The 22,766-nt window shown below is 32.7% G+C and overlaps 1 protein-coding gene across 15 annotated transcripts; it reads right to left on the bottom strand.

Annotated features, from left to right (window-relative positions):
• Positions 1–1,485: 1,485 nt before the first annotated feature.
• Positions 1,486–22,573, bottom strand: LOC105223079 (striatin-3). Of its 15 annotated transcripts, none has more exons than XM_049447031.1 (6): positions 22,467–22,573; positions 19,723–20,496; positions 7,414–7,843; positions 7,128–7,343; positions 5,201–5,257; positions 1,486–4,648 (listed from the first exon to the last, which is right to left on the bottom strand). In XM_049447031.1, the coding sequence occupies exons 2-6, from the start codon at positions 20,116–20,118 to the stop codon at positions 3,429–3,431; spliced, it is 2,319 nt and encodes a 772-aa protein (XP_049302988.1). In that variant the 5' UTR covers positions 20,119–20,496; positions 22,467–22,573; the 3' UTR covers positions 1,486–3,428. The 15 variants fall into 15 exon arrangements, with proteins under 15 accessions (XP_049302988.1, XP_049302994.1, XP_049303007.1 ...); XM_049447037.1 differs by lacking the exon at positions 22,467–22,573 and adding an exon at positions 22,276–22,460; XM_049447050.1 differs by lacking the exon at positions 22,467–22,573 and adding an exon at positions 22,316–22,446.
• Between the last annotated feature and the right edge of the window lie 193 nt (positions 22,574–22,766).

Genomic DNA, 22,766 nt, shown 5'->3' on the forward strand with positions numbered 1-22,766 from the left:
TATACCATCCACTACATTGGAAAAGCTGTCTGCTTTAAAAAAAAAAGCTAAATTAAAATATAAAGAAATTATAATATAAAAAAATTAAAATATTAAAAAAATCCCAAAAAATTAAAAAGAATTTAAAAATACTTCAAAAAAAAAATTCAAAAATTTTAAAAAGATTCCAAAAAAAACTATAAATATTTTAACAAGATTCAAAAGAATTAAAATATATTCAAATACTTTCAAATGTGTGTACATCGAGGGATAGTAAGAGTTGAGGATACGCGATCCTACTTCAAAGCGATTTTTCTTTTCACCTAACCACAAGCAAGTTATGAATATTAAGCTTTTTCGTCATGAATCTATTAGGTAAAACCCGCTTAATTAAAATCTCAAAGTATACTTTTAAAAATTATGTATGTACTGAATTTTATACGGAGAATGGCTGGTATTTCGCGGACTTAACCCTGTTCGGTACGGTAAGTAAAAAGTCAATTTTAACATTTGTTATATATTCATGGCATGTAGCATTATTTCCAGAATATATGGGCGAGTATTGTTGTATGACGCTTGCTAATATATTAAGAATGCATTGAATCAATATTTTGAACTATACATATATACTACATAAAGTTCATATTAATATCCTTTTGAAACGCCAGCGTTTCTATTGGAATTTTTCATAAAATGTTTATAATTAACTGAAAATAAAATTATATAAAAGAAGCTTTTTGGGGGGTGAGGTTTTGAAAATAAACTGTAACAATGCTTTTTTTTAAATTAAATAAAAGAAAATTTCATATTTGTATGCGCTTTCGCTAATGTTTTGGTTTACTATAATGTTTTATATAACTACAAATATTTGCTTTGTTCGCGCTCTCTTAATATTATTGAGTTGTTTGGCATACACATCTGTAATTTTTTTTAATTTTTTGAAAACTTATTTATTTCATTTCATTATGCATACGTGTTCAGATATTTTTTGTTTTTGTTTTGTTCGAAGCTTAGTTTTAATTCTTTTAAATTTGTGCAAAAGTTATTATTTTTATCTTATTCGCCTTCATACAAATATATTTACTGTTTCTATTTTTTATTACGTTTAGTTATGTGATATACAATGGAGAGATAATAAGAGCGAAAATAATGAATATGGAAGTTTTATAATTTTTAGCTTTTTCATTTCGAGAGAAGGAAAGGAAATCGAATTGGCTCAAAGGTTGGCATAGTTATTGAAATATTGTAATAACAGCAATCATATTAAAGCTGAAAGGAATTATTTTATTAAAGCATGCCATGTGAAACTGAAAGGTAGCGTTTTTTTTTTGAAACCAAGGCATTTTTTAAATTCAATTGAGATGTAAACTTTCACAAAATATACTTCAGTTATTTAATTATTATTGACATAATTTGGTTTGCTTTGCTTAACCACAGAATTATTTAGCGCAAAAGTACTCTTTCTGGAAGCCAACTTAGCATTTTTTTCATGATAAATATTATGTTTAAAAATTATGTATGAATATTTACAACTGCGAGTATACGTTAGACGAGTCTGGGCTTAATAGATAGAGCAGACATGTCGTTGCAAACAACAACTATTTCAATAAATAAATGTATAAACTGCATTGAAAATGTTTAATGTTTGTTTAATATGGTTAATGAGCTGCGTTAAGCTAGTTCGGTTTGTAATGAATTATGTTTATAAAATACATTTAGTTTTGTCTACGTGTAATTTTTGCTACATTTGTATGCAGTGTCTAGTTGTCTACACAGTTATTTATACCAAAAAACTAAAACATGTTCCGCAAAAAAAAAGTATGCGAGATAAAGTATCGAAAAGTTGGTTAATAAAAAAACATTATTTATAATATGCTCATAAAATGTACATGATTTTATAAATGCCACTATTTTTCATACTTAATTATAACTCGAATACTCTTAATACGCGGCCTGTTTGTAGTACATTTTACACATATTGGTTATTTTAATTTTTTCTTGTTGCGTAATTGGATTGCTGCTAATAGTTGAATGTAATACTTTTTTACATCTCGGGCTACGAGTGACAGGAATAGGACGGGATTTTGCGGAAATCAGTTAAGCGAATGAAAATTAGCAGTTATTTTATAAACCAGTTTTATGCTTGCTGCATTCGTGTGTAGTTGCTCGTTTTTATTCTAAACCACATGAAGTCATATTTATACGATTTTACTGTTGCTAATTGCTAAGTAGAGGAAACATCGAATGATATACTCAACCAAATGATGGGTATATAGTATATTAATATATATTTTTTCTATATATTTCATAAGCAGATGTTAGCAATAAATGCGCTTTTAGTGATGAAAAACGCCAGTACTAACTTTTTTAACACTATTTGTGTGAAAAACAAAATACGAATTTGAAACAATTTCCTGTTTCTAACGCAAATATTTATTTATTTTAAACTGAGCAAAATAAATGAGGCCATTTATAAGGAAAAATATACGGTAAATTGAGAATATTGGTTATTTATGTATAAAAAAAAGAATATGAATATAAGGTCAAGATTATTACGGCTTACATTTTTAAATGCAGCGCATACGCAGTGACGTTTCTTTTGGTTATAATTTATTTGGTTTTATTTTTATTCGAAAACGCATTTGTTTTCATCTACGCTAAAAGCTGCCCGAAAACCTGAAAAAAAGAACGGTCGCAAGAGAGCGTATGAGTGAAACAAATCAAACAATTTTAATTGTAAACTATATATATATTTAATATTTATTTATATACTTAATACATTCATGTGTTGAGTATATCATTCGATTTTAGCTTGCGTTTGCAAATCCTCTCTAGCTCTAATTACTAAGACATGGGAAACACTCATGTCATTATGAATGCTCTTTAATTTAATTTTAATTTCTTGCATTTTGTAGTTGCTGTTTGTTTTTAGAAAAGTTTTATTATTTATTTATTTATTTATTATGCATATATATATATATATATATGTATATATATTGCAATTTTCCTTTTTGTTGTTGTATGTATGTAGTAGAAATGCTTCTTAATCCATATTTTTATAATAATAAATGTATCATATATATATATATAATTAGTTTTTTTGTTTTTGTTACTTCTGTTTTGTTAATTTAAACCAACTACAGCTCTACTTGCACTACAATTCTTCAATCGTTCAACTGCTTGCTTGCTATTTGACATCCTCCTGCTCCATTAACTCTCTTAACAGCGTGTCGTGTTTTACTAAATTACTCTGCTACTCTTCCTTCGTCGCTTTTATCAACGTCGCATGGTCCTTTTAAAATCAAATTTCTCAACTCATTGTTTCTACCATTTTTTTTTTAATGACGCACACACACATATATGTTTGTTATCTAGCGGGTTGTTGTTGTTTGGTGGTGGTGGTGGTGGTTGTTTTGCTGATGATTTCGAATAGGCCAAAATATGCATATTTAAACAAACACCTTGGCCAAGCCATCCGCTCCAGCGCTAGCGATGTATGGCTTAGTAGCATGGAACGCCACATCAAATATACTCTCATCGAATTTCTTGCGATGCGCTGTGATCTCCTGCACGCATGTCTTATTGTCTAAATTCCAAAGTCGTATCGAGCAATCGTGTGAGCCCGATAGCAAATACAGGCCATGCGCGTCCACAGCAAGCGACGTGACCGGCTCCAAATGTGCCACCATCGAGTGTATCAACGTACCCGAAACGTTGTCCCAGAAGCGTATATGTCGATCCTCATGCGCAGTGATTGTTATAGGCAGCGTCGGATGCGATACCACTTTATTAATGAATTTCCCCGTATTACCAGACATCTCCTGTGTAGCCTCCAATTTGACCACCTGCTTGCCGGTTTCCGTATCATACACAATACAATGAGCGCTATTATACGCCACCACAATGTGATCGACTTCATTGCGCACGAAATCCACAGATGATGGTGTACCTTCAGCCTCGGAAGCAGTGTAGGTGCGCAATAGCGGCTCCTTGGTGTACGGCGACCAGAGTTTCACGGTGCCATCGGCTGAGCATGACACAATATTGCTATGCATCGTGGTCAGTCCCCATACAGCGTCTGTGTGACCCTCTAATGTGCCTGAATGTACGCCCGGATCGTAACAATCATAGGGATCGATGTTTGGCGATGGTAGCTGCCAGCATTCAATGTTACCATCCAAACCGCCCGAATAGCAAACGTCACCGGTGGTGGACATGCCGAGACACAGTACGGGTCCGGTATGTGCACGGAACGTGTATAGTGGCTCCACATCGAGACTAGCTGACTTTTTGGCTTGTACCGTTTTCTGTAGATTCCACAATTTGAGTGTGTGATCTTCAGATGCAGTGATCAGCACCGGTTCTTCCGGGTGGAAAATCAATGAACGTACACCATCGAAATGGGAACGCAGCGTATATTTGGCGTTCCAAGTTTTACGGTAGCTTCCAGTACCGCCACCAGTGCCATCCTTAGCGTTCGCATCGTACGAACTCTCCGCCTCGTTGTTCACCGTCAATTGTGCCAGCTCGCCAAGGCCGAGCGAGGCGTCAACCTCTTCATCGCCACCGGCTGTAACAGCGGTAATGAGATTGCGCCGGGCAGCGGCTGAGGCAGCTGCATTGTTAGCAGTGTTGTTCAATTGTTCCGTCGTATTCGATGATGAGTATCCTTGGAGGGGGCGGGCAGTTGTATGTCAGGAATAACAGGATCATTTAGAATAATTTGTCAACGAACAAAATTCGGTGGTATATATCAAATTGGAATTGACCGGTTTGAAAATAATCGTAGATTGGGAAAATTTTGAATATATTTCATAGAAAGGGAAAATAAAAATAGAAATTAATTAGTTGAATGTACAAATATATTTTCTATAAAAACAATAATAATTACATACAATATGTTGAACCACTTTTAGGTTTATGTATATGCTTTTATTATCATAAAACGGAAAGCCATGGTGAAAGCAAACAGCGATGGTAATATATTGGAATACTTTAGAAAATAGTTTTTAAACGTTTGCAAAGCATAACAATTTGTTTTTGTAACTTATAACAATCTTTTATTTCAGTATTTATCTTTCAGTATCGTGAGAGTACGCGTCCTATGCTGTTTGCTTTCCCATCGAAATGCATTCACATCAAGAGTCATGAATTAAAAAGCAAAAATCTTAATAATAATTTTATTAAAGAAGGAACAACTATTTATGAGAATAATAAGCACCTTCGGTTATTAGATTTATATCATTCAGAAGCTGCTCCCCAACCTCGGCATCAAGATCTTTTAAATATATAAAAAATAAAAAAATAAAACAAAAAAAAATACAAAATAATTGTTGAAATAGAAAGAAGCGAAGAAAATTTCTTGTACTTTTGTTGTAGCTGATTTTTATTTATGGTTTTCTTTGATTCGCTTAGTGCGACTGCGCAAAAGCTGCGTGATATTATTGCAATGAAAATGAATTGAAATCGATTATACTTATATGTATGTATGTATGCATATACTACGTACATAAGTAGTGAAGGGAATGGGATTATATTTTAAATAATACTAAAGTAACGTTATAATGTAAAAGAGCATTGGGAAAAGTAAAAAAATAACGAAAGTCGAAGGTTTTTGATGCTTAGGAAATTTGCAGTATAAATATATGCTGGAGTATGCGGTTTTCTAATGGAAATTTTACTGTTACAAAGTATGTGTTTAAACTTACATTTTTATGCAAAGTAATTGTAGTTAAAACTTAGTCGAGGTAAGGTCTCGGAAAATATTTGGCCTAATTTTTTATTTATTACTACTTTGCAAATGAAAGTAATATTTTTAATCAAACAAAACAAAAATGATACAACATTGGTATTCGTGTTTATATACATAAATATGTACATACACCATTCTAGCATTCTAGTATGCAAGTTGGTGAGGAGATAAGGAGAAGCAAAGCGTGATTTATTCTTGAAATTGAGACTTTTTCAACTGATTTGTAAAGTTCTATTGTATATTCCTATTTGCAATGTATGCTACAATACTAAAACAGTGATATTGCTTTTCTGTCCGCCAAAAATGTGTTTACAATTCTAATTTATATTTATAAGGATTTTAGTCTAATATTTTTTATACATTCCGTTGACAGTCGAGCCTACGAAACCGGAAAGGAGGCGGATTTTTTTCAGAACTGTTCACTCGGCAACATTTCTCCAATTTATTGCAGAGATAGTTTTGCCGCTCCAACATGTTTTCATCGGATTGAAAAAATTGGACCAATTTCTATTTTTTTTTTTAATTTTCAATGTAAAAAATGCGAGATTGCACTATTTCTACACATTTTGGTGGTACATTTTTCTCTCCTGCTATTTTGAAGCGTTTACTATCTTTGCCAAATGAAATAGAAAGCAACTAAAAAAATATCTCGGCTCTTATAAGAGATTACGGCAGTTTTTACTTTTTACTAAGATCCTTACTTATATCAACGAGTGATAATTATGCACTCAAATCGGCAGTCGTTATAATTGAATTATTGATTTAAATTCTAATTAAGATTAAAGAAAAAAGTGAAGTACGGAAAAATCACTCAAAGAAAAACCAATGGGTTATAATATTTTAAGAAATAAAATATTAATAAATTTGAAATACTAAGCTCATTGTTGAAATTTTTTCTGTTTTTTTCCTTATTTTATCAAATAAAATATGTTATCACTTCAGAAGTATATTATCACTTCTTTATAATATTAATTTTAAAAATAGTTGCCCTACTATTGAGTGTGCATAAAGGATGTGTATTTTGGTCAAAATACTATTTCTATATTCGGATATAAATAAATTAAAAGCTTGCTCTTGATAAATGTTCTTTCAATACCAGCCATTACAGAGTGCAAAGCAATAGAAATAATAATTTTCATATTACCAAATTGTAAGATACGAAGATGAGCAATAGAATTAAATTAATAGTGAAAAAGCAAATGGCAAGAGTACGCATTTTAGTAAATAAGTAGAGAGTAAGTTAAATGTAATAGACAATAATGGATATGTTAGTACGTACTTTCAAATATTTACATATGCACGTACATTTTTGTATGAATGTACACATGTAAATATGCTGATATAACAATAATTCAATTGTTGCTGTGGTTATTTAATGCGCAACTTTATGTCCTACCTTCACTTATCAAATCCTTGCTACTTTTATTACGTTTTGTTGTTTTCATATCGGTATCATCGTTTTCGCCGGAGACCATTTCGAGATCGTCAGAAATCTCATCGTCATCAGACATTTCAGTAGTACCAAGAAATTCGAAATTAGCCATTACCGCGGCCTCAGTATCCAAAATTATGGCATCATTTTGTTGTGCTTTTTTAGCTGGTGTGCGACGACCTTTTGAACAAAAATTAAAAAAATAAAATTGAAATTAAACAATATTATTGTGAAAATAAAATTAACTAACCCTCTGATTCCGCAGTACGTTTATTATTCTCATTGCCATTTATATTGGGACTGACATTCTCCTCCTGTTCGGAGTTGTTATTGAGACCAAGTATTGAGCGCACTCGATTCGAACGTACATCGATTATATTATCTGTGTAACCGATTTCGGCCAAATACTGTCGTAGCATTTGTCTACCTTGCCGCCAAGTTGTATTCGATACTGAACTGTATGGTACTTCCGAATCAGGTGCTACTTCACTACCAAGACCAGCATCATCAGTTGGTGGCTTCAACTCGTTCAATTGAGGCGGATCAGTACCATATTTGAGTCGATAGAATTTGGCACGCTCTTGTCGCAAAGCGTACTCTAACATTTTAATGCGTCGTGTCAGATCTGATTTGAGGCTTTCAAGACATTTTCTTTCGCCCAATAGCATTGCTATGCGCGCCTGAAAAGAAATTAATTGAAAATACAATATATACTAACATAAATATATATATATATATATATATATATATTTTATTTACTTATATAATTGTGTAAAAGATAATTATGTTGATTATATTTTATTAAAAAAATCTTGCTCTAAAAACTCATTAATTAAAAATGATAACAATAATTAAATAAAACATGTAAAATATTTGGTAGGCTTTAAAAAATAAAATAATAACTTTGAGCTGTTGTTGAGCTCTATGGTGCCCTCTCTTAACTCACAACAGCTCACTCCAGCATATTGATGAATTCGAACATACTGCTAGGTGCTATGGGAGGCGATGTGATCCCTATATGGAAACATGGGTCCAAGGGCCTCTATCCTGCGCCTACAAATTGCTCTGCAGTCAATTAGCAGGTGTTCTGGAGTTTCAGGCTCCATGTCGCAAAACTGGCAATTCATACAAGAAGCTAGAACCATGTTATATAAATGCTTCTTGAGACTACAATGACCAGTGTAGAAGGCGACAATTACCCTGAGTTTGTCCCTTGGGAGGTTGATTACATATTTAAACCTTTTAAGGTTGAAACCACCCATTAGCAACATCAGTTATTACATTAATGTTAATCGTTACAAAAAAAAAACTGGTTTTATGGCTCTTATTTGTAAGTGTCTTTGATCATTACATATACTTGAATAGAATTAGCTTTCTTTTATAAGAATTTGCGCATTAATAAATCCATTTGCATTGAAATCGGAAATGCGATTAATAAACTTCAGTTGCCGGAACTATAATACCCTTCACAAATATAAAAGTGCCTTAGAACAACTTGATTTAGATCGGTCAGTTTGTATACCGGCTATAAGCCACACACAGTGCTCCGATCTGAGCAATTTTTTCAGAGATTCAGATCAAAACTGACGGACTAGTTATATACGACAGACGGATCAGCTCGTCACGCTGATCATTTATGTACATACATTCATATATATTTTATATCCACTTAATGCAAATTCTTCAGGGTATAAAAAATTCTAATGGAATGTCCCCTTGCCTGATATGAGTAATTTCTATTGAATGTTGGCACATTTATTTATTTAAGTACATATGAATGAATGTATGTACATCTGTACATATGTAAACAGCGAAAACAACCAATATAACATAACAACAATCGTAACAGCAACAGGAGCGTTTTAAAATATTTCGCATTTACAATTGATTATACAAATGTAATTATTAATTGCGAAGCACGAGGCTATCTTGTTGAAAGCGCGACAAATAACGATGTGAAGGCATACTGTCGCGGCGCAACTTGTATATTCCGGCCAATAGTACGTGCTCCAAACGCCATCAACACAAACAATACTATAGCAACAGCGCATGGATATGAGAAATATTAATTAAAATTCAATGGGTGTATGATAAAAAGGAAGCAAATGGTAGAAATTATATGCACATTACACAATCGATGCAGAGCGACAAATGAAGAAGCGATAAATATCGTACAAAAGATTGTCATTTAAAAGTGTGCTATATGCAGAGTGATAAAGCGATAAATGGATAAGGAGGCAGATAATATACGATATAACAAAAAATTATATAGTAGTTTTCCAAAGAAATAATGAGAACATGCACATTCAAATGTTGGAAAGTCAAATTATTTAGCGTCAAAAGATTATGTGCTTTCAAAAAGCGAAACAAAAATTATAAACATATGTAAATATATTTTCAGTAGATTAATTATTAGTTCGGAATTTTTTGATTGATACCGAGATAGCAGCGATTAACAAATTGTTGTACTGACAGCTTACGAGAGCAGTCGTTATTAGAGTCGCAAAAATCTACTCTGACAGATAAGGAATAATCAGAGAATGGAATGGCCGTTTTATTCATTTTAGATCGGAACTGGAGAGATCTCGCTATTCTAAACGTAAATGTAGCAGAGTTATGTTCGAAAGAAAATTGGTCTTTCTGTTGAATGCCAATTTCAGATCTCATACCTCAGAGCCTTAATTCGAACTCATACTGTATATGAACTGGTTTGGCTATCCATAAAGAAAGAAATAAACTCATTTCATTCACCGATTGGTGTCTTTACTAAAATACAATCTCTTTTTATCCCTATTTCATTATTTGAGGCTGTGAACTGGTCGAATACTACTTTAGTCGAATAAACTTACTGCTGAGTTACAAATAAAAACACAAACTGTTTAAATTTCAGTCCGTAATATTACCTTTGGAATTTTGGGATAACATACGTTTCATACATTTCTTTCTTTTCTTCTTTGTTGTACTTTTCAAAGCTCAAAATGAAAACTGTCAAGTGAAGAGCGTCAGACAGGACGCAAAAAAGAACCAAGGTGTGAAGTAGTTTTGTGTTGATATCATTTCGCCGCCCATGAATGGTGTTGACTAAATGTAAATATTAGTTTTCTCGTATAACTGTAAGTAGGTGTGGCTTCACGAAGAAGGGAGAGATGTATGTACATAAACACATATACACATACATACATATACATATTGTGACAAAAAGGATCTGGAAATTGTAAATAAAATGTAAAATATTCATATATGTCTATTTTATCGCCTTCAAAGCAGTCCCAACCAGTTTTAATATTCTTACTATCGATTTTTCCAGTCCTTGAAACACTTTTTATACGCACTTTTTGGGATGGGCTTCGGATTTGTTTTATCTCTTCGATTAACTAAGAATGGATTACACGGAGCGGCATTTTCAGTTTGGGGAACAATAAAAAATCACATGGTCACAATCGTGGCTCGGTGCGATGGTGCATTATCATCGCGTAAAATCTATAAATTGTTCTTCAATAATTCCGGCCATTTTCGACGGGTGTTCTTACGCAAACGCCTCAATAAAGCCAAATAGAACTCCTAATTGACCGTCTATCTCTCGGGAACGAATTCACCAAACCACGAATATCGAAAAAACAATGACCATCACCTTGATTTTTGAGCGGTGGGGTGTTTTTTTTAATTTCGTTCGTTATAATGCTCTCCATGAATGTGGGATCGAAAATCGCACGATTAAGCATGCCCAAAGAGATCTGTTTACGGTACTCTTTTTGAATAAAAAAATCAGCTTTATCAGGACTAGTCGAGCAAGTACGCGTTTTATACCCAAAATCATGCGAATGGACTCGGGAGAGATGTCCAGCTCTCTTGCCATCTCTCTAACACTTTGTACCACTCGTATGCTTGTGTTTTTGATAAAACTGAATCATCGAAATTTGATTGGAAATACAAAATTTGAGAAAATTCTTTGCTCGATATTTGTATCCATTGTACATTATAGTGCGTTGCCTACTGAGGTGTACCGACATAAGCAGCTGCTTGACTGATCGCGCTCATTATTGGCGTAGTAATTAAGAACAGTCCTACCAACTAAATAAAATACATTTTTTTGAAATATCAATTATCCGGGGAAATTAATTACAAATTCCGGAAGCTTTTTTATCACAATGTATACATCTCTACGGAGTAACTAATGGCAATGGAACCGATTTTGTTTTTGTTGTTATCGATATCTAAATGAATACATTATATACATATGTAGCCTGGTGTGATGATTAAAATATTTTAGAAATTCAGTTGGTAACCTATCTTTAGGAGGACCTTCGAAAAAATGCGTCTGGCGGTGAGGAATATTTGTCCTGCTTATATGTAATTGACTCAAAAATTAATAATAATATATTTGTTATTACAACAGATACATGTACTGTCTAATAGACAAGTTAAAATTCTGATTTTTGATAAAAAAAACGGTTTCCTAAAAAAAAACAAATTTTTTTGAGAAAAAAAGTGCATTTCAAAAATCGTATTCCATCGATGATCACCTAATAAACATACATATGTATGTAAGCGTGAAAGATCATGTGGAAATTTCAAATCAAGTCGGAAAAACTTTCGTTATCTACTCTGAAAGCAACGTTTTAAAAAAAAAAAAAAAATGCGTTTAAAGGTTTGGGAAACGAATTATATTTGTACAAAGACGCTCATATCTCCGAAACTATTTGCCGGAAAAACTTCAAATTTTCAGAGAATATTTTCAAATATACTTATGTATATGCATACACAAAAATCGATTTAAATTCGCAAGTGAACATAACCCCTTAAATTAGCTGGCTTATGTATACGTTTCTGTCCATGCATATGTAAGTATGTACCCGAATGTAGATTAGTGCCACCCTCGGAAGAAAACATTATAATTGTCCGTCGACATCAGCATTTTGTCGCTGGCGGTTAGTGCTAATTCAATTGTTAATTGATGGAATTATTTTGTTGCCATAACAGCAGTCCAACCGCCCAATTACTCGGTCACTCAGTAAGTTAGTCTGCTAGTGTTCTGCGGTCGCCGTGACTGTCGGCTGTTAACGCACATACACTAGTATTATATAATACGTATGTTAAATTTTTTGAGGTGGGTGGGTGGATGACGTGCGCAGCAGGCGTCACTACAACGCAAGGGATGCGTCATGGTTGTTGAAAGTCTTCATGTGGTAGGTTAGTTTACCAGTCACGTAAGCTATTTTTCCTTGCAATATCCATAATATTTATGAAACGAAATTAATTGCATTCAGTATAGAATAAATTAATCACCAGCGGAGAGTTTTCAATAAGAGGTTTGCATAAAAGGATGTAAATACTGTCAGTTGCTACCATTATATTTTACGAAATTGAATTACATTGAAAATTTTCGGATTAACATGTAATTATCCTGTGAAATGGATATTGTTCGGCTACTCTTTGAATACGAATTTACATACATAAGCACTTATGTATATGTATGTATGTACTAATAAGTTGTCAACTGAGCAAAAAAACTCTTAATAATTAAATATATTTTAAGGGGGCAACTTAAAATCCTTGTAACAATTGAAAATTATGAGACGCCAAAATGAGGGATATTTTCTTAACCAAACAAAAACTTTGTGTTTGAAAAGAATATTTTAAAACATTTTATGGATAGACGTAACATTCCAAAAGATAAGTGGTTTTCGACGGCGAAAAAAAAATATAGGAGTCCGGAGAAGAAGCCTAAAAACAAATCTCTACTAGAAAATATTGACCAATGACCTAAAGTCGAAAAAAAATCAAAAATTGACAAAATTACGGATACGGTACGGATGTTATTTTAAGAAAAAACGCTTTTGGAGATAAACTGGTGGAGCTGAGGAGAACTAACTAAGAAACTATTTGACATATAAATTTAAAATTTTAGTAAGTTATTTTTAAGGCAAATCCTATCAAAGAATAGAAAATATAAACTAGTACATAAAAATTACAAATGTAAGTGTAGATTTGAATTGTATTTATACTTAGGGTAAAACAAGCAAGTTTATGAACACAAACTAGTTAAGATTATAATCGGTGTTATTTTTACTAAAAATAAATACTAAATTAATGCACCTACATATGTACATCATTGAAAAACAACTAGGAGGATAAAATTATAAAACGAAATAAACTTCTCGCAAAAGATTAAAGTTTACAATGGCAAAGCAAAGGTGTGGCAATTCGCGTGCCAACGCTCCAATAACATATTTAATTCACAGTTACCCACTAATTTATTGAGCGCCGCACTGTCTCGATACTTCTGCCATACACGCCTATATATGAATATGAATGCTCATAAGGATAATATATGAAATGAAAATGAGAAGAGGGGGAAACCCGGCAAAGTACTTTTGCTGAAATAATGTTGGCGTTTGACGTTTACGCTCGACACATTCATTTAACAGCTGTTATGTACTGATAACTCTTTAGATCCGAGACTACACGCATACCTACATTTATGAGACAGACCCACAAGCATTTGTGAAAGGACAGACTACCCACGCCACAACCACCAGTCTTGTGGGTGGTCCATAAACATTCATATTGTATAAACGTACAAATGCTTAAGCGAGTGCACATTAAGTTCTTGACTGATGGGTTACACCGATGGAAGTTGTTAAACTATTACGTGCCTCTTAAATGGAATTGAAGCTGAATGAGCTCATTTTTGCGGTGTACTGTGTACGTAAGAGCGTGTACTATGGTACTGTGTATGGCTTTGAACTTGGGTGCATGCGTGCTGAACAATGCGCAGCAATACAAAACAATAACAAAGAAACAAGTGAGAGAAAAAATGAAGAAATTAAACGAGAACTCGCTAAAAGGGGACATAGAAAGGGAGTGGCGCAAATTAAATTAAAATTTCATTAGCATAATTATGTTTACTATGCTGCTGGAAACGCAGAATCTCATATAACATACATACATATGTATATACGTACATATCTGCAGAGTGTTTTTATGTGTATTGGAGTATAAAATGTGTCTATAAGCTCGTTAAGTAGACATTAATTAATGATAAACCACAGAAAGAGAAATGCAGGCAAATGCATTATGGTTTTGCGTTAGTAAACGAGCATTGAAAGCGCAGCAATGCAAGAGCGCATTACATGCAATTTTATTTAATTCATAAAAAAGTGTAAAATGCTTTTACTTTCACAGAGCTATTACATTGAGATTTTAGGGTTTTGCTAATTTAACATAATGCGATTTTATTTCAAAATTTATTAATTTCTACAAAAAATAACTACTGCATACGAATATAATTGGTTAGCTCTGCCCCATTGCGTAAACATTTATGTAGGGTACGGTCTATCAGGTCGATAATTCAAAAAGTGAGGTGCTTATATACTGATAAACAGCTGGCTAATGAATTACACATTCACCTTTAAATAGAATGATCGCATTACAACATTCACACTAGCAATTTAGAAAAAAGTTTGCGGCTTGAAACTTTTAATTGTATGTGTTTTATAATTTTGTATATCATTGTAAGCATTTTCAAGTAATTTTAGCTTTAATTACAACTGAAAGTTGCTAGTGTTTAATCGCGATAGTGTGCTTTATGTACAAATTGCATGTTCTTGCAATATTATTAGTGCTATTTTAATTTGCCACAAACGATGTGCGGCATTGCAGGAGCCCATCTTAAACGTGTAGCTTTCATTTTTTTGTGCAGCAGTTCTCACCTCGTCTACATCTACACGATTCTTTTAATTTTAAATTTTCTGGCGCTAATAGTGTTGCATGCCACATGCCACCTGCCATACTAATACTCGTACAATGCATGCATGCAACTTTCCAGTCCACTCACAAATTTGTTAAATTGTTTAGCATTGAATAAATTTATACGCCCACCCATCACCCATTGCCAGCATTTCGTATATAAACTATTACCCCCACTCTGCACACAAATGTTTGCATGTGCAACTGTGCGGCGTTATCAACAGTAACGCCATCTCAGCTGCAACACATTGTTTGCACATTCCAGCTGCATGAGCATGTATATATGTATGTATGTATGTTTCTATAAATGAATATTTGCTTATGGCTCTCTGCGGCTTTTGCTTTTTTTAATTTGTGAATTTCTCATAACTTTTTTGTGTCTTTAATGCTTTGGCCTCTGTAATGAAAGTTTAAGTGGGCATTGTTTTGCCACCATTTAATTGTGTAAGTATCAAATTGCTGAATTGGGAATACTTAAATATATTTTAATTTGTTTCATATTGTTTTTGTTAATTACACATAGTCTTAAGATAAGATAAATAGACGAGGATTGCACAATGACCTTAGATTTATTGTGTTGTTAAAGTCCAATATTACAAGTACTGTGATCCCTGTTTGGAAACATGGATCCCAGGGCCTTTATGCTATGCAGTCGATTAGCAGGTGTTCTGGAGAAGAAGCTAGGCTCATGTTATATACATATGTTCTTCGTCAGCTTGCAGTGGTCAGTATAGAATGCGACAAGTAGCCTGAGTTTGTTCCTAGGAAGATTGATTACATTTTTAAACCTGCAGAGGTTATAATCCCGCATTAGTTACTTGACATGGCGCATGCCTTGGAGTTGTTGCCAATACCTCTCTGCCGTTAAACTCTTGGAATAACATTTTTTTCATCTTTTGAAGTTTTGGCGTAAATTTTACCTGTTTGTTTATTAAAAACTAAAAACTTCTACAACAAACTTATGTAAAATGGCTAGATTGGTGACTGTTACCGTGAACTTATGAACTGCTAAGCGGTAGGTTTTTGTGGAAATTCTTGTCACACCAGTTAGAAAACAGTGATGTTTGCAATCTAATCTATTTATGCCCACCCCATTCATAATATTCGATATTAACAAGTGGTTTAAAGTCTGAAAATAATATTTGGACCAAAGCAGTCAGGGACAGTTATCATAAAAAAATGAAATATTTGACGTCATTTAATATGGAGTTTAGTATACATAGGTACTAAACGACTGAGTGAAATATTCCCCTGGAAGAGCAAAAATCAATTGGATGACGTTGTGCCCGCTGGCTGGTTAATATTAAAGTATAAGACTCTTAAAATCTAAAAATAATCACTAAAGCTCTCGGGCTTTTTAACATTTCTATCAATATTTCAAAATAATTCCAGCTTTTCCTCAAATCGCCATAAACTCCAGCTGTGGAATGAGAATGGGTTACAAAAACTCTAGTAAGATATGGGATTACTCTGCCATTATATACATTAGAATCAAATAAACCTTTAAATAGAAGAGAGGAAAGGAAAATGCAATAATGAAATGGTTCGATGTGCCCTCGTCAGCACAATCAAATAACGCCTATGGCCTGCGAACGCATCAGTACAAACACAGCAACAAAGGTATGAACAGACAGTTGGGCGAATAAACAAGGCCGCAGTGACAAATGACTGCTGACACTTGATGGTTTCAAAGTATGTGGTAAATGCTAAAAAGCACCGGTTTCCAACGATTAAAAATATACACATGTACAACCAGAATGAAACTGGCACAAACGAGTTTATGTGGTGAAATTGGTGCAGCTTCAAATAAGGTGTAGTTGCAAAGTAGTTCTTCCGTGAAAAAAATAAATAAATCTTTCATCAAAAAATGTAAGAAACCAGAACACGTTGTCAAAAGTTATTATGGGGAGCTGAAGCTTTCAACTATAATAATACTGAAGGCATTCAACATCGAACTAAAGGAAAAGTATATTGAACAAGATTTTTAAATGATTTATACTTTCCTCTAATAGAAAATAAACTACATTGCGAAAGTAATAAAATACCTATATAAAATAACAAACCCAATGAAACCAGTTAGTGACTAGTTCAATTTTCTGATGTCTAAAACTCTTTACATGCACACTATATAATAACAGTATGCAAGGTGAAGACCAAGAACAAGTACTCGTATGCAGTAAGTGTGATTACACCGATTGCGCACAAGCAGCCACGCGCTCTTACTCGCTGCCATTCGTTCAGCAGATTGCTACACTTGTACATTTCGTAGTTGTCCGCTTTATTCGCAAAATGTTGTTAGGAAAATGACAACAAGTAAAGGCCGTTTACATTTACATTTGGTCCGGTTTGACGGTGATCAAGTTGTGTTGCTTTAATGCTCATATTTATGTACACTTGTGTGCAAAGTGGGCGCCAACAATAGCCGGCCGGTAAGTCTATGAAAAGCCAACGCCAAGTTTTCTTATATTTAGCAAAAAAAAAAAAAAAATAACAACAAATTTACATATTTATTTAAGACAACCCGTTATGCGCACATATGGTCACTTGCACAAATGCATTCAAATACATACATACATACATATGTACATACATAAATCGATATGTCGCTTTCTCATATTTGATTTTGTATAAGTTGGTAGGTGAAAAGATTTGACAAAAGCTTATGTAAATTGCAAACCAAAACAAAAAATAATTTAAATAGAAGAAAGTTCGGTAGCTAACTGCATATTTGGCACATTCTTTGGACATAAATTATCGACTTTTAGATATAATTCTATTTTTTTTTAACATCTACTACATACTTCTTAAACGTGGACGTTAAATGATATCGCAAAGAATGGTCACACTACAAATGAAAATTAAAAAAGAAATTTAAATGGAAAGATTTACAAGGAACACATCCAGGCGAGAAATAATAGGTCCATAAAAACTATCAATAATTTCAATTACTATATAGCAAAAGCACCTATTTTATACAACTTCTCTCTAATGCTCATAACTTTTAAATACTTGTGATTATTCTATAAGCAAGTTAGTAAGTACAAATGTACAACATGTATGTCGAAATAAAATCCCAAGGAATGAAAAAAAAAACAACAAAATGTTAGAGAACAAAATGTTTTCGTAGGTGCAACGTAGGACATGTACATATGTATGTAGATAAGGATGTCAATTAATTCCAGATTTTTATTTTATTTTTTGCAAACGTCTCCTGAAAGTTCAAAATCATGCCGGACACTATTTAGACAATATTTCTTTCAAATTACCTTCGGTTAACGGACAAGATTTCGTAAAATGTATAAAGAAAGCTACAATTAGCTACAATATATAGTTCCCGTTTTTTTATTTTAATTAATTTGTGCAATTGAATTTTGTTTTAACAATAAATTTGGAAAAGTAAAATCATTTAGCCAAGGTTTAAATTGAAAACAAAAACCTTTTTTACGTTGGATCCCTTTTTTAGTAAACAATTTGAAATTCGAGGGCGTTTGCCTAAAAAAGGAAACAATTTAGTAAATAACGGATGCCCTAATGTATATGCAGTGACGCTGATTGCGTGACGTTGTTTCTTTTATAGCAAATTTTTGCGGAAATGAAGAAGTAGTGAGAGGCGCACATTGTGCTTAAAGAAAATGTTATACAATGAGATAGTGGAATTTCTAACAAAAATTCAGATATATGTGGAAACATATGTATATGTACATATATACTTAGGAATACACATCCATACTATATAAAAACGTATTGAAAACAAATGACCAATTAAACCTCCATTCACAATGTATTAATTTTTTTAAAAGTGTGTATTTTTGCACACTGTGGAATTTTTTTGTAATGAACTATTAAATAAGTTTAAATGAACACCCCTTGACAAAAATTGACAACAATATCGATTTACTTGCTCCGATTCATTTAGGAAACAAAAAATGTCAACAAAATCGATTTCCTTCTTAGGAAACTAAAAAGGTATACTTATTAGAAGCACATACAACAATGTAATTGACTGCTACTGCTTTTCCTTGAAATCAATATATTAATACTTCATTATCAAATAGGAAATTTAAATATCAAATGAAATATTTTGTCGATAAGCGGGTATGTGTAATCATATTCTTATGTCTGCATGCACAACATAAAAATATTTTATAATTTGAACGATTAGGTTTATCTAAATACTAATTAATTTTATGTGCAGAAAATGTGTTGAAATACAAAAGAGAAAAAGGAAAATGTGAATAATGGTCGAAATTTGTAATTATAGGTTTGTAATATTAATTTATAGAAGCACAAACTGAAAGCTGTAATACTGTAATATGTAAGTTTGTAAGACAAACAGAGCATGACTAATATAAATGACTAAATGAAATGCATATATACATACATAGATTCGGCAGTAAACTCTTTAAAGAAATGAAAGGAAATCTTAGTTGTTTTAAAATAATATCTACAAATATGTATATGTATAACCCAATAATATACTAATTTATAACATGAGTCCATTTTCTTTCGTTGGAGTTTACTGAAGCGATCATAAGCGAATAACACAGATTAATGAAATGGAAAAATGCAATTTAACATATTTAAAATACACATGAACATGAATATATACATACATAACTGATAGGAAGGAAAATAATATTTAGCCACTAAAGAAATATAGTTTATATAGATGTAGATGACAGTCTATGTATATAAATCAAACTAAAATGCATGTTCACTGGGGCTACTCAAGCTTAAATAATTTCGGACTACACGTTTACTGAATCACGAAAAAACAAATTTTTATTATTAATTTTTATAGGGTTCTCACCTGTAATTCAGCTCTATCCACATCCCATTGAGACCGTTCTAACTCAAAACGGGACCATTCATGCTGTATAAAGTGTAGAATGCCTGGTATGGTATATTGTGGCGTAGTTTGTTGATTGTTCTGGCCGGTAGACCCGCCACCTCCGCCATTGCCACTATCTTCGCTACCATTGCTTCCTGTACCAAGACCTACAGTTCCGGGCGTAATATTATTACTAATGCCAATCCCTCCAGATCCGACGACACCACTCAAACTGTTGTTTCCGACACCACCAACACCGCCAACGCCACCTACACCACTGGCGCCGCCACCGCCAACAACGCTACTACCGCTTGCACCACCCGCACCGACGGGTTTATTATTTATGCCAGTTGTTGCTCCTGAATTAGTGCCCATCGAGATTTATTTTTATGCTAACGCGTTTCCGAATATATTGCGATTTTAACTTATAATTAATTGTAAGCCGTTGGAATTTTTGTTGTATTTTTGCAACAACTTTTTGTTGCAGGCTTTGCAATAAACGAAGTTTTTATATTTGCACTTAAAGGTTTGGTTATGCAGGTTTTTGGACAAACTTAGTTTCGTTTTTACAATTTTAATTTGATGTTATTTATACGAAGTTATCCGATGGCTTTGTAGAATTACAATTTATTTATATTGCTTTTTTGTTTCATTGGTTCTTTATAAAATATTTCTTAAAAATATTTTTATCGCACTGTTTTTTGGACTAGGCAGACTTTTCGCCCGATTCAATTTATGATGCTGTGAGTGTTTCTAAAACAAAAAAAAAACAAAAAGAACTTACGTAAAAACAATAATAGGTTCATAATAAAAACAAAGATTTAATGGTTATTTAAAACTATTTTGCACTAGCTTTAATTTTATTACTTTAGTTTGAGAATGGATTCCCGGACGTAAGATAAAAAGAAAAATTAATCACTTGAAGATCTATGAAAAATCAAGCACTACGCACGAACCGGCCAACTCAGCACTAGGTCTGGCTTTAATATACATACATCTGTATATTTAATTTGTTATGCTACTAAATATCAACAAGCTGATGATGTAAACAGTAGAAAATTAATTTGTCAGTTGGTTGATATTTAAGTTTTTTTGCGAATTTTTGGTTTTGTATATATAAAATGAACACTGAAATAGTGGAATGGTCACAATATTACTTTCCACCCCTGCACACCTTGAGGGTTGGACGAGTCTGTAAAGAAATGAATGACTTCGACCTGCTTTCACTGTTTTACCTTTCACATTTTTATCTGAAGCAATTTAGATATAAATAAAAATAAACGTTTTTTCCTATAAATTTATGTTAAATTAAAGCAATTTCGCAATCCTTTCCATTTTTGTAAACGTTGAAAATTCTTTACGCAGAAATCCACTCTCCTCACAGAAGAGTGTGAAAGTAGACGGAAAAAACTAAATGAATAGGAGTGAAAAACAGCCGCAAGAAAAATTTACGAAGAAAAACGAGAAGCCCTGCAAAAGTACAATAAAAAAAAAACGCCAGAAAGAGAAAATATGATGCCGAATTGAATGATTTTGTAAAATATTACAACTATTAAATACAAAAAAAATAAGAAAGACAAAATGTAAATCACAACAATAAATACCTCAAAACTCAATAATTTAACTTATATTGATAAAAAAAAACAATACATCAATTAAAGCATATAGAAACTTCACATTTTTAAGTATACTGAAAGACTCTGGCAACTTTACAGTATGTCAAAAAATCTCCATTATCTGGAAGAGAATACGTTTTCTCTTTTCAACGCCTTTTTATTGGTAGATAAATTGAGTGAACACTATATTTGCTTCTTTCTTACACATTATCTCCATTTCTATGAATGACGGAATTATTGAAAGGGTGTTGCCAACCATAGAAAAAAATTATAGACAAAGAAACAGAGGTACGCACCGACCAAAAATACGAGGATCCCCGAACTCGACGCAATGCCCAATCGCGTGTGCACTACACCTATTTCCCCGAGACGATATACAATGTTTTGTTGATTGTTTCAACGGCTAAAGAAATCAATTTTATATCGTTTGCGAAATTTGTTCCCCTCGGTCATTCATTGATACTTCTGCCCGTCTTAGCAGGTCAACAATGGGAGGCAATGAACTTTTCCATACCAAATAATTCATTAGAGAATAATCCTCTTGTAACAAATACAATTCACTTTAAACGGATGAGACTAGCAACACTAATGTTACCCTCACTCACAAGAGTTCATATTTTAAAAACCAAATCTTTCAAAATAAGTACACAATGAAAATTACACAATGATCTGTAATAGTCTCGTACACTTCAACGATTTATCACTTTTAACTATTTGTTTCAATATCAAGAATTCAAAATACGCTGCTTAATAAATTAATTAATATACACGTAAATTCAACAATCACTCATAATTCAGGACTACACTAAAATATTGGTTTATAAAAACTTTGTCACTGGCAGCAGATTTTCGTGGACCGAACAGGAATGTTTCCGATTCCGTTCTTTCTTATTCCTTTTGTCTTTTTCTCTTTTACCGAAAAAAATACTCGTTCTTTATGTCTCCTGTCCACGTACTTTTCTTCAGCTTTGTAAGCTGGTAAAGAATAATCTTAATCAACTTGCGCATATATTGAAATAAATCACTTTTTGTTTTTAATTTGTTATATTCAAAATTTTCTATATTTTGTACGTTTATTTAATAAATAAGATTTTATGTGAAAATTACCGAGAGCAGAAAACTATACACTTTCTATTCTCGCCCGTGTGTTGAAACTTGAAACTGGAGTTGCCAGAGAAAAAAATGCGTAAATAAATTAATCTGATAAAACCTGTAGCTGATGAGAAATCAAACTCAGATTATAAAATGAAGTTTTTCAAAGTCATATAAAATATTTACACAAAGAGAATTATAAAAGAATTTTTTTTATATACAATTGATATGTTTAAATTACAATAGTTGATGAAATTGAGGCAACTCTGATAACTCCAACGACAAAACATTTTAATGTCTTTCGCAAATGCAAGA

Source organism: Bactrocera dorsalis, chromosome 1 (assembly GCF_023373825.1).
Source record: "Bactrocera dorsalis isolate Fly_Bdor chromosome 1, ASM2337382v1, whole genome shotgun sequence".
NCBI classification, from domain to species: Eukaryota; Metazoa; Arthropoda; class Insecta; order Diptera; family Tephritidae; genus Bactrocera; species Bactrocera dorsalis.

Bases quoted from the DNA above. Each gene is read 5' to 3' on its own strand.
- LOC105223079 (XM_049447031.1), bottom strand. From the start codon at position 20,118: ATGGGCACTAATTCAGGAGCAACAACTGGCATAAATAATAAACCCGTC. The intron at 5,258-7,127 runs GTAGGACATAAA...TATATTTAAAAG, and splicing joins CAAGGATTTGATAAGTGAAG to ATCTTGATGCCGAGGTTGGG. The intron at 4,649-5,200 runs GTGCTTATTATT...GCCCCCTCCAAG, and splicing joins TATAAATCTAATAACCGAAG to GATACTCATCATCGAATACG.